Source organism: Nerophis ophidion, linkage group LG06 (assembly GCF_033978795.1).
Source record: "Nerophis ophidion isolate RoL-2023_Sa linkage group LG06, RoL_Noph_v1.0, whole genome shotgun sequence".
Classification (NCBI taxonomy): Eukaryota; Metazoa; Chordata; class Actinopteri; order Syngnathiformes; family Syngnathidae; genus Nerophis; species Nerophis ophidion.
In genome coordinates, this window is record NC_084616.1 from 38,257,350 (window position 1) to 38,270,790 (window position 13,441).

The 13,441-nt window shown below is 40.2% G+C and overlaps 1 protein-coding gene across 1 annotated transcript in view; it reads right to left on the reverse strand.

The window, feature by feature from the left end:
* The window catches only part of LOC133554659 (diacylglycerol kinase zeta-like), a 244,663-nt gene extending 238,520 nt beyond the window's left edge, over positions 1-6,143 (reverse strand). The window contains exon 1 of the mRNA XM_061903651.1: positions 5,797-6,143. Coding sequence (XP_061759635.1) covers positions 5,797-5,910 — 114 coding nt within the window. The 5' untranslated portion in view covers positions 5,911-6,143. The remainder of the gene's footprint in view (positions 1-5,796) is intronic.
* Between the last annotated feature and the right edge of the window lie 7,298 nt (positions 6,144-13,441).

Sequence of the window (13,441 nt, forward strand, 5' to 3'; positions counted from 1 at the left end):
TCTGATCTTGAATGGGATTGTGCTGAAAATTGTAATTTTCCTGAAGGAACTCTCCTGACGGAATAAATAAAGTACTATCTAATCTGATCTAATATACTGTAATATTCCATCCATCCATCCATCCATTTTCTACCGCTTGTCCCTTTTGGGGTCGCGGGGGGTGCTGGAACCTATCTCAGCTACAATAAGGCGGAAGGCAGTGTACACCCTAGACAAGTTGCCACCTCATTGCAGGGCCAACACAGATAGACAGACAACATTCACACTCACATTCACACACTAGGGCCAATTTAGTGTTGCCAATCAACCTATCCCCAGGTGCATGTCTTTGGAGGTGGGAAGAAGCCAGAGTATCCAGAGGGAACCCACGCAGTCACGGGGAGAACATGCAAACTCCACACAGAAAGATCCCGAGCCCGGAATTGAACTTTCGTATTGTGAGGCACATGCACTAACACCTGTTTCACCGTTCTGCCCTACTGTAATATTGTACATGGTAATTGGGATTTGTTTTATATATACGTTTATATTATTTACTGTATATATAATATGTAAATATTACATATATGTTATATTTTATATTGGCACTATGGTACATTTTTTGTATACTTTATACCTTTTGTTTTCGCCCTCTTTTTGTAACCTTGCGTTCTTTTTCCTTTCCATCGTTTGTAACTGCGCTACTGTGTGGAACAATTTCCCTTGTGGATCAATAAAGTTTGTCTGTGTCTATGTCACATGTAAATGTATGCATGTTGGAAATAAATTGATACCATACCATACCATTTGTATGGCATTAATGTGTTTTTAAAGGACTTTTATTGATCTGATGTTGACAAGGGCATGGGAGCAAATTCAATATCGGGGACACACACGCACACATGCACGCATGCGCGCGCGCACACACACACACAAACACAAACACAAACACACACTCACACTCACAGACAAAAAAACAACATTTTTACAACAGAAAACATTAAATATGTACTGTATCAGCATTTGACTTAAAAACATAACCGAAACCCTACAGTACTGTAGAAATGATTAAATACTTCATATTCTATCTACATAACATCAGTTATCAGCTTTTCTCATTTCTTATCATAATCAATAATATAAATTTGAAATCTTTCCTTACACCCTGAAGCGCCTACTGACACTCCTTTCTCTTCTCTGACAGATAACTATTAGTTATTCTCATGTGAAAATAAAATTGTTTGTTTAAAAAGTAATAACATGTTGAGCTTTTTCAGTCTCTCCACCTTTCATTACTTTAACGGCCTCACTAGTCTATGTACTACCATTCTACTGTTAAGACATATTAAACATCATATATAAAATGATTTTATATATGTTGATAAATGGTCGAGTATAATTAGGTATGATCTTTGTGTAGTAGTGTAACTATTACTCACAATGACAAGGGTCTCTGCAGGTTTCAACGAGTAAAATGTAAGACTTTTTACAGCTTTTTTAAAACCATAAAGAACAGAATTTAAGACCCATTTTACATCAACAGGTGAGAGGCAATATTTATGATCTAATATAAACATTCCCGAGGCAAGAAAGCAGCTCACCAGCCAATAATGTCAACATAGCCGCACAAGCTGGTTTGCTCTCTGTGATCATGGCGGCGCTGCTTATAATCTTTCTGCGTTAGCGCTTTTTATAACAATATCACTAATAGCTGGTTAATATTCAAGTCACAAAATTTAAATGGCGTTTTGGTGGCAGTTTTTGGATGACTATTTGGAGGACTTTGTGGGCAGAATAGAGGACATCCCCTAGGCTCCATTGTAAGCACACTTTTGCTTGTGTTTATGTACGAGTTAGAAAGCATTTAAAAAAACACACATCTGAATTCTTGTTTTACATAATGATTATGAGAAATTGTCAAATTTAAAAAAAAAAGTGTTGTTCCCATGTATTATGGTTAGGCTTGGGCGGATAATAAGTCAATTAATTGAACAATAAATTCAAATTAACTCGATAATTTTGCTGCCATTGATAAATTGCCATGTTTGTACGTTTGTTTTCTTCATGTATTAAGTTTCAAACAGGGTAGGTACAAGAGCTTTCACTTTGTGCAACAGAATTAAATGCAGGCAGGTAAGCACTCTTTGATGAAAAAAAGAGGAACATTTATGAAAAAAAGAGGAACATTTCTTTCAGCACGGAATATTTTGAGAATCAAGACTACATTACCTGCAGTTGAGTCCATTTCTACATTATATTTTAACATTAGATTTATTTTCATCTACCAACCTCTTTTGGCTGTCTTTTTGACACTTACATTTGCCATGCAATGTAGCAAGAAATATTTAGTTTTTTTTAGTAAAACATTAAAATCACTCAAAATGTAGAGTAAAATTCTAAAATTCTATTATATGCATGCAAAAACATTTCCCCTAAGCTAGCTAAAAGATGCTATGTTAACTCACGAGCTTGTTTCAGCGCTTCTGATCGTCTCCCTGTTCCGCCATGTAGTGCAGCGTTAGATTTTTATTTTTAAAAATCTGTCCTTTAAAATCCATTTTCTACCGCTTGTTACTCTCTGTGTCTCCTAGCCGCTCAGGCAAATCCTTTTGTCTAAAAATGCATTTTCCCATCCATAACGTGACATCATCGCATTGACATGTATATGTATATATATACATACATACAGTATATATATATATATATATATATATATATATACATATATATATGTATGTATATATATGTATATATGTTTATATATGTATATAGATACATTTATATATGTATAAATATATATATATATGTAAACATATATACATATATATATATACACATACATATATATATACATATATATGTATATATATGGGCTTCATTGTGGCGGAGGGGTTAGTGCGTCTGCCTCACAATACGAAGGTCCTGCAGTCCTGGGTTCAATTCCAGGCTCGGGATCTTTCTGTGTGGAGTTTGCATGTTCTCCCCGTGAATGCGTGGGTTCCGTCCGGGTACTCCGGCTTCCTCCCACTTCCAAAGACATGCACCTGGGGATAGGTTGATTGGCAACACTAAATTGGCCCTAGTGTGTGAATGTGAGCGTGAATGTTGTCTGTCTATCTGTGTTGGCCATGCGATGAGGTGGCGACTTGTCCAGGGTGTAGCCCGCCTTCCGCCCGATTGTAGCTGAGATAGGCGCCAGCGCCCCCCGCGACCCCGAAAGGGAATAAGCGGTACAAAATGGATGGATGGATGTATATATATATATATATATATATATATATAGATATATATATATATATATATATATATATACACATAGTGGGGCAAAAAAGTATTTAGTCAGCCACCGATTTTGCAAGTTCTCCCACTTAAAATGATGACAGAAGTCTGTAATTTTCATCATAGGTACACTTCAACTGTGAGAGACAGAATGTGAAAAAAAAATCCAGGAATTCACATTGTAGGAATTTTAAATAATTTATTTGTAAATTATGGTGGAAAATAAGTATTTGGTCACTTCAAACAAGGAAAATATCTGGCTCTCAAAGACCTGTAACTTTTTCTCTAAGAAGCTCTTCTCTCCTCCACTCATTACCTGTATTAACGGAACCTGTTTGAACTCGTTATCTGTATAAAAGACACCTGTCCACAGCCTCAAACAGGCAGACTCCAAACTCCACTATGGCCAAGACCAAAGAGCTGTCGAAGGACACCGGGAAAAAGAATTGTAGACCTGCACCAGACTGGGAAGAGTGAATCTACAATAGGCAAGCAGCTTGGTGTGAAAAAATCAACTGTGGGATCAACTATCAGAAAATGGAAGACATACAAGACCACTGATAAACTCCCTCAATCTGGGGCTCCACGCAAGATCTCATCCCGTGGGGTCAAAATGATCATGAAAACGGTGAGCAAAAATCCCAGAACCACACGGGGGGACCTGGTGAATGACCTGCAGAGAGCTGTGACCAAAATAACAAAGGTTACCCTCAGTAACACACTACGCCGACAGGGAATCAAATCATGCAGTGCCAGACGTGTCCCCCTGCTTAAACCAGTGCATGTCCAGGCCCGTCTGAAGTTTGCCAGAGAGCACATGGATGATTGGATGATACAGCAGAGGATTGGGAGAATGTCATGTGGTCAGATGAAACCAAAATAGAACTTTTTGGTATAAACTCAACTCATCGTGTTTGGAGGAAGAAGAATACTGAGTTGCATCCCAAGAACACCCTACCTACTGTGAAGCATGGGGGTGGAAACATCATGCTTTGGGGCTTATTTTGTACTATGGGGACAGGACGACTGATCCGTGTTAAGGAAAGAATAAATGGAGCCATGTATCGTAAGATTTTGAGCCAAAACCTCCTTCCATCAGTGAGAGCTTTGAAGATGAAACTTGGCTGGGTCTTCCAGCATGACAATGATCCCAAACACACCGCCCGGGCAACGAAGGAGTGGCTCCGGAAGAAGCATTTGAAAGTCCTGGAGTGGCCTTGCCAGTCTCCAGACCTCAACCCCATATAATATCTTTGGAGGGAGTTGAAAGTCCGTGTTGCTCGGCAACAGCCCCAAAACATCACTGCTCTCTATAAGATCTGCATAGAGGAATGGGCCAAAATACCAGCTACTGTGTGTGCAAACCTGGTAAAGACATATAGTAATCGTTTGACCTCTATTATTGCCAACAAAGGTTATATTACAAAGTATTCAGTTGAATTTTTGTCATTGACCAAATACTTATTGTGAATTCCTAGATTTTTTTTCACATTCTGTCTCTCATAGTTGAAGTGTACCTATGATCAAAATTACAGACCTCTGTCATAATTTTAAGTGGGAGAACTTGCACAATCGGTGGCTGACAAAACACTTTTTTGCCCCACTGTGTATGTATATATATATATATATATATATATATATATATATATATATATATATATATATATATATATGTATATATAATATATACATTATAAACAAAGAGAGGTAGCTAAGCTACTGTTTATTCCCTTTAGGGTCGCTGGCGCCTATCTCAACTACAATCGGGCGGAAGGCGGGCTACACCCTGGACAAGTCGCCATTTCATCGCAGGGTCAACACAGATAGACAGACAACATTCACACTCACATTCACACACTAGGGCCAGTTTAGTGTTGCCAATCAACCTGTCCCCAGGTGCATGTCTTTGGAAGTGGGAGGAAGCCGGAGTACCCAGAGGGAACCCACGCGTTCACAGGGAGGACATGCAAACTCCACACAGAAAGATCCCGAGCCCCGGATTGAACCCAGGACTACTCAGGACCTTCATATTGTGAGGCAGACGCACTAACCCCTCTCACACCATGAAGTATGTATATATACGTGTGTGTGTATATGTATATATATATATATGTATATATATATATATATATATATATATATATATATATATATATATATATATATATATATACACACATATATATATATATATTTATATATATATACATATTTATTTATATATATATATATATATATATATATATATATATATATATATATATATATATATATATATATATATATATATGTTGATGTGATGATGCGCGCTCCTGCGGTGGGAATACATGTTTGGCAGGGACCCCACTGAAAAAAAATTAAAAATTAAATGCCCCTCCTTAATTGTTTTTCTGCTGCCGGGTCTGGTTTGCATGCAGCCACACACTTTAAAAAGTGGGTTGTAGCGCCACTGACTTTACATATGATGTGATGTGAATAAGCTCCTAAACTCCTAAAGTGTTCAGATTCAGACAAAAAGAGGAAAACAAACCTACTCACCTGGCAACTACTAGACTGCAGCAGACAGGTGACCCTATTCTCGCCGCCGACCATGTCGTCCTCCTCGGTCACATCATCCAGGGTGGGCCGCTCCACCGGGGAGTCGCTCGACATGTCCGCGGAGTCGTTTATCTCACCGCAAAGTGTTGACACGTAGTACGTCACACTTGTCTCCTAACGGCTTCCTGTGTTTTTCTTTCTCTTCTGTTGCTGATTTTAAACAGTATTGGTTATGTTCGCTCTACGCGCGCATGATTTGCGACCTATCGCTCGGTTCAACGCTCCAAAGTGTGGACAGATACTTAAAAGTAACTGACGTTTGTCCTGTAGCTCACACTATGACGTCACTCTGTTGCAGGAAGTGTCCCCCCCATCCCACCTCTCTCTCTCTCTCTCTCTCTCTCTCTCTCTCTCTCTCTCTCTCTCTCTCTCTCTCTTTCTCTCTCTTTCTCTCTCTCTCTTTCTCTCTCTCTCTCTCCCCCAACCATCCATTCTATGTGGATTACACGATCCCTTGTTAATTTACACACACATATTTTTATACTCTTTGACTCCTAGCAGAATGATATAACATGCGCAAGTTTTGGAGTAATACAAATACATAGGAAACCATTTGTTGAAAATATATTTTTTTGTGCAAAACAACAAAAGTAACATAATTAAATAAATGGTTTTTGTTCTAGATATGATTATGTGCATCCTATATTAAGAGAATATAAAGCTGATTAATAGTAAACAATGGGCAGGAGTGTGAATTAGCACTCCAAACAGGAATTGGCCAAAACAAGGAGGCAGTAGGGCTGAAACACCAATAACTGCAAAAACACAATAAACTAATCATAAAAAAGCTTTGGCGGCTTCGCTGGGGACTTCACTGGAGCTGAACGGAATGGTGGTGGCGTTGCGGGCAACCTTGCTGTAGCAGGAAGGAAATACACTGGCTCCCCAATCAAGGGACAGACGTCCCCCGATGAGACCAGGCAAGTGACAAGGGTTTCATGTCTCTCCAACTCTCGCCACCATGCCACAACAGACAACTGGAATTGGGTGGAGGGTGATAGCTTTTTTATCATGAAGAATGTGCGTTCACCTTGCGTCACAATTTTTTTTCTCCAGTAGCCATTTGTTGCCACCAAACAACCCCCCTTAATCTTTGCCTGGTCCATATATGGCTGGTCCTCTCTGTTATGATGCAACTTAACCACTGTTTGCTTGACCTCAGGATGCAGAGACAAGGGAGAAAACAAGGGCGTACCAACGTGGCTGAGCAGCAGACCAAGAGTAAATACAGAAAACTTGGAGTAGGCACAAAGACATGAGCAACATGATCACGACACAGGGCAAAAAACGACAATGCTAGGCATGTCTTGCCTCCTGATTGGTAACCAGTGACAGTTTTATCAGCTGATTGTCAAACAGGGGCAGGAGTGAGCGCTCCAAACAGGAAATAATCCAAAGGAATGAAGGAATGACGAAAAACATGAAAAAAATGCAAAACACGAGAAACTAATAATAAGGTCCAACATGTCATGACAATATACAAAATGTTTGCCGCTCACACTGGTTAGGAATGTGAATGAACATTTGGTGGTGATCTGAGAGGCCTGTCAGTCTACCTCAGAACAGATGTAGCTACAAATGCATCTTGTCTAGGGATGGGAATCGCAAACCTGTTCTTGTTTCCAGTTCCATCCATCCATCCATTTTCTACTGTTTATTCCCTTCGGGGTCGCGGGGGGCGCTGGAGCCTATCTCAGCTACAATTGGGCGGAAGGCGGCGTACACTCTGGACAATTTCCTTACGATTCCCACAAGCGGGATTGATGTCATGAAGCAACCTACAAAGTGACGTCAGACAGCAACATGGCGACCAGGCTGAAGACACACTCCACAGTGTGGCTGCATTTCAAAAGAAAATATTGTAACTGTGCTACTTGTAATGGTTGAAGGGTTGCCATTACATCAAGGGGATGACATACAAGAAATACGCTGAATTATTTGAACACACAGCATACCATAACTATAAATGAATGACGCATTTTTGAATCGCACCAATCTCATCCCATCAGCATACATCTGGCGTGAATAAGGATAGAAAAATGTCACCGAGCAATGACTAAGTTTGTGGTCTAACTTAGGTTTGCACCCATTTGCCATAGTAGATGTTCCCGGTTTGTGGAAGGTAAATGATAAATGGGTTGTACTTGTATAGCGCTTTTCTACCTTCAAGGTACTCAAAGCGCTTTGACACTACTTCCACATTTACCCATTCACACACACATTCACACACTGATGGAGGGAGCTGCCATGCAAGGCGCCAACCAGTACCCATCAGGAGCAAGGGTGAAGTGTCTTGCTCAGGACACAACGGACGTGACGAGGTTGGTTCTAGGTGGGATTTGAACCAGTGACCCTCGGGTTGCGCACGGCCACTCTCCCACTGCGCCACGCCGTCCCAAGGTGCATGTTTAATTGCACTCAGAAAAAAGTTCCACGTTTTCCTCCAACCATATTTTCACTCAGCCATTTCCATTAGAAAGGTAAAACTCCCAAAAGTACAATAGCCTGTAAAAGTCCACTCATTTCAGCAATTCCTCTTCGAATGTGAACCTAATGTGTGACATAAACTAATTGCATGCAAAGTGAGATATGTCAAACCCCACAATTTCTTAGACTTTAAATCGAATTTAAAATGCCCACAATTTCTGAGACTTTAAATTAAATTTAAAGTCTCAGAAATTGTGGGGTTTGACATATCTCACTTTGCATGCAATTAGTTTATATCACATATTAGGTTCATATTCGAAGTTCAGTCATAATAATACAAGCCATAATAATACAAATTACATCAGAAGAAGGCTTTAAATATCTTGAGTTTTCATGTTATTAATCTATGTCATGTATTACAAAACCCAAAACCAGTGAAGTTGGCACGTTTTGTAAATCGTAAATAAAACCAGAATACAATTATTTGCAAATCCTTTTCAACTTATATTAAATTGAAGACACTACAAAGACAAGGTATTTAATGTTTGAACTGAGAAACTTATTTTTTTATTTTTTCAAATAAACATTAACTTAGAATTGGATGGCAGCAAAAACATTGCAAAAAACTTGGCACGGCGGCATTTTTACCACTGCGTTACATGGTCTTTCCTTTTAACACAACTCTGTAAACGTTTGGGAACTGAGGAGACCAATTTTTGAAGCTTTTCAGGTGGAATTCTTTACCATTCTTGCTTGATGTACAGCTTAAGTTATTCAACAGTCCCGGGTCTCCGTTGTCATATTTTAGGCTTCGTATTGCGCCACACATTTTCAATGGGAGACAGGTCTGGACTACAGGCAGGCCAATTTAGTACACACACTCTTTTACTACGAACCCACGTTGTTGTAACACGTGGCTTGTTGAAATATGCAGGGGCGTCCATTATAACGTTGCTTGGATGGCAACATATGTTGCTCCAAAACCTGTATGGTCTTTTCAGCATTAATGGTGCCTTCACAGATGTTTAAGTTACCCATGCCTTGGGCACCCATACCATAACTGATGCTGGCTTTTGAATTTTGCGCCTATAAAATCCGGATGGTTCTTTTCCTCTTTGGTCCGTAGGACACAACATCCGCAGTTCCCAAAAACAATTTGAAATGTGGACTCGTCAGGCCACAGAACACTTTTCCACTTTGCATCATTCTATCTTAGATGAGCTCGGGCCCACCAAAGTTGGCCGCGTTTCTGGGTGTTGCTGTTAAAATGTCTTTATATTTGCATAGTAGAGTTTTAAATTGCACTTACAGATGTATAGTGACCAACTGTAGTTACTGACAGTGGTTTTCTAAAGTGTTCCTGGGCCTGTGTGGTGATATCCTTTACAAACTGGTGTCTCTTTTTAATGCAGTACCGCCTGAGGGATCGAAGATCCGTAATATCATCGCTTACGTGCAGTGATTTTTCCGGATTCTCTGAACCTTTTGATGATATTACGGACCGTAGATGGTGAAATCCATAAATTCCATTCAATAGCCTGTTGAGAAATTTTGTTCTTAAATTATTCTACAATTTGCTCACACATTTGTTCACAAAGTGGTGACCCTCGCCCCATCCTTGTTTGTGAATGACTAAGCATTTCATTGAAGCTGCTTTTATACCCAATCATGGCACCTACCTATTCCCAATTAGCCTGTGCACCTGTGGGATGTTCCAAATACGTGTTTGATGAGCATTCCTCAACTTTCTCAGTCTTTTTTGCCCCTTGTGCCAGCTTTTTTTTAACCATGTTGCGCACATCAATTTCCAAATGAGCTAATATTTGCAAAAAATAACAAAGTTTTATAGTTTGAACGTTAAGTATCTTGTCTCTGCAGTCTATTCAATCAATCAATCAATGTTTACTTATATAGCCCTAAATCACTAGTGTCTCAAAGGGCTGCACAAACCACTACGACATCCTCGGGCAAGGAAAACTCACACCCAGTGGGACATCGGTGACAATAATGACCCAGTGGGACGTCGGTGACAATGATGACTATGAGAACATGATACTGTGATACTGATGATACTGATGACTATGAGAACATATGAGAACATGATACTGTGAAAGATCAATCCATAATGGATCCAACACAGTCGCGAGAGTCCAGTCCAAAGCGGATCCAACACAGCAGCGAGAGTCCCGTTCACAGCGGAGCCGCTATTCAATTCAATATAGATTGAAAAGGATTTGCAAATCATTGTATTCTGTTTTTATTTACGATTTACACAACGTGGCAACACTAAATTGGCCCTAGTGTGTGAATGTGAGTGTGAATGTTGTCTGTCTATCTGTGTTGGCCCTGCGATGAGGTGGCGACTTGTCCAGGGTGTACCCTGCCTTCCGCCCGATTGTAGCTGAGATAGGCGCCAGCGCCCCCCGCGACCCCGAAAGGGAATAAGCGGTAGAAAATGGATGGATGGAAAATAGACAACGTGCCAACTGAGCTGGTTTTGGGTTTTTTACTTTAAAAATGTGCTCTTAATTCTTAAAACACTTACTGTCACCAAGTTTTAAGAAATGTAATGCCTTGCGGTTAAGTAATACTTTTAAAAAGGTGCTTTGATTGCAGTCTGACTACAAATTTGCATTTACGTCCAAATATTGGGGTATTTTCTTTATTTGTAAATTTTTATATATGCAAACAAGTAATAACCTTGGAGTAATCATAAATAATCACAGCTCAAATGTATATATATATATATATATATATATATATATATATATATATACTGTATATATATATATATATATGTGTGTGTGTGTGTGTGTGTGTGTGTTTGATATGTGTGTGTGTGTTTGATACAAGGGGCAGCACGGTGGCACAGGGGTTAGTGTATCTGCCTCCCAATACGAAGGTCCTGAGAAGTCCAGAGTTCAATCCCGGGCTCGGGATCTTTCTGTGTGGAGTTTGCATGTTCTCCCCGTGAATGCGTGGGCTCCCTCCGGGTACTCCGGCTTCCTCCCACCTCCAAAGACATGCACCTGGGGATAAGTTGATTGGCAACACTAAATTGGCCCTAGTGTGTGAATGTGAGTGTGAATGTTGTCTGTCTATCTGTGTTGGCCCTGCAATGAGGTGAAGACTTGTCCAGGGTGTACGCCGCCTTCCGCTCGAATTCAGCTGACATAGGCTCCAGTGACCCCCCGTGACCGTAGAAGGGACAAGCGGTAGAAAATGGATGGATGGATGGATGTTTGATACAAGAACATAACAACCTCCTTTACAGTGAAGCTTAGGAGCAGACACTATTAACTAGTTCAAATAAATCATTAAATGAGATGTTACTTAAAAGATTTATTTTCATATTTAAATTTGAACTGCTAATGTTCCTTGTTCATGTTGACAGTTGATAGCTCAACACGTCACGAGGACACTAAGAAACTGAAATAATCAAGATAAAATGAACTTGCATTTCTTGTTTGTCATTAAAGGGTGATCTTTACCTAGATAGGTTTTTGTTTTTTTTCCAAGATGGCGCTGCTGTTGTGGCTGCTGTTGGCTGGAGCTCTGTGCTCTAGTGTCATCCTTTTGTGTTTTCCTCTTGTTTTCATGTGTTGTTATATTTTTTTGCCTTTTGGTCCCGGACCCTTTGGGACTGTGTGACAATGAGTGGCACTTTCGTGACCTCTGTGGTGCTTTTTTGTGGACTTCTGGATCTGCCTACCGGGAGCCTTTTGGCCATGGAGACCAGCTGCTGGGTCTCTGCCAAACCATAGTCGGTTTGGAGGGACTGGAGGAGATGCGGATGAGGGGACAGGGCTGCGGAGCTAGCACTGAGCGCCGGGACGGAGAGGCTTCGCAGTGTCTTGGCTGGGTGAGCAGGTGTCGGACACCTCAGTCTCCTTGGACGTATCCTCGCTCATCCATGCGGACTGGACACTGGCCGAGAGTTGGTTGGCGGCAAAGAGTGGAGTCGGCTCTCTTGGTTGCTTTGTTGGGTCTGCTCCTGTCTCTGGCCATGCTCCTTCCACCCCAGCGGACGATGGTGTGGAACACCGCAGAGGCCACCACAGTGTATATGTTTCTTTTAGTTTTTATTCATAGCTGTATGTAGAATTGGCTGGTTGCATCAGCTCCGTTACTTTAATGTCTTTCATGTCCTTTATGTTCTTTGATGTTTGATGTTTCCCTCTTACACATGTGTAAGAGGGATGTGTACTATGGCTATGAGTTGTTTTTTTCCCTTGGCCTCAGTCTGGACCCCCTCACCAGGGCCCGGGCATAGACCAATTTTTCTTTTTTTTTTAAATTGTAATCTTCAATCCCCCCCGTTTACCTGTAGCTCACCTTTTTTGTAAGGGGCGCTGGAAGCCGGCAGACCCGTCAGATATCCTGTTCTGTATCCCTGTAATGTTTGTCTGATCTTGAATGGGATTATGCTGAAAATTTTAATTTTCCTGAAGAAACTCTCCTGACGGAATAAATAAAATACTATCTAATCTAATCTAATTCTAAGGTAGAGTGTAACTGTGAAGTACAGTACTATGGGAAACAGAGTCGTATCATAATCTTGCCCTTGATCTTACTGCAGAAAAAGTCAAACTTTGGGACAGAAATATTTGGAATACCAAATAGTGGTAGTTTTGGAAAAAAAGACCTGTAAAACAGTGAGACCCTGCACATGATTTGCCTGTCATCTAATAGTTCTCCAGTAGAGGGTAGCACAGCCCAGCTCACCCAAAATAGCCAGACTGACTACAGTATGGATCTGGAATGGGAAAATGGTTGTTATGTGTACTTTTCCAAAAGAAAATTCAATGTCTAAAATACATGTTTTGGAAATTAAATTTTCTTTCCGTGTATGAGAATTAAAAAACTAAATATTTGTCTATTTGATTTAGATTTTAAAACACAAATGTAAAATTAGAAAATAAACTTAACCCCTGAACGCAACCGCAAACTCTTTCTCTTATACATATATATATGCATATATATATATTGTAAAACATATTTCACACAGTGGCAGATATTGCTTTGGTTTTTGGCTGAAACTAGAGATCTTGGGCTCGAAAAGTTGGTGATCACTATATAGAGACCAAATTATTTAGAGATAGTAATTAGGAGAACTGTGTTTATTTGGAGGGCGAGCGACCCCTTTTTAGGAAACCAG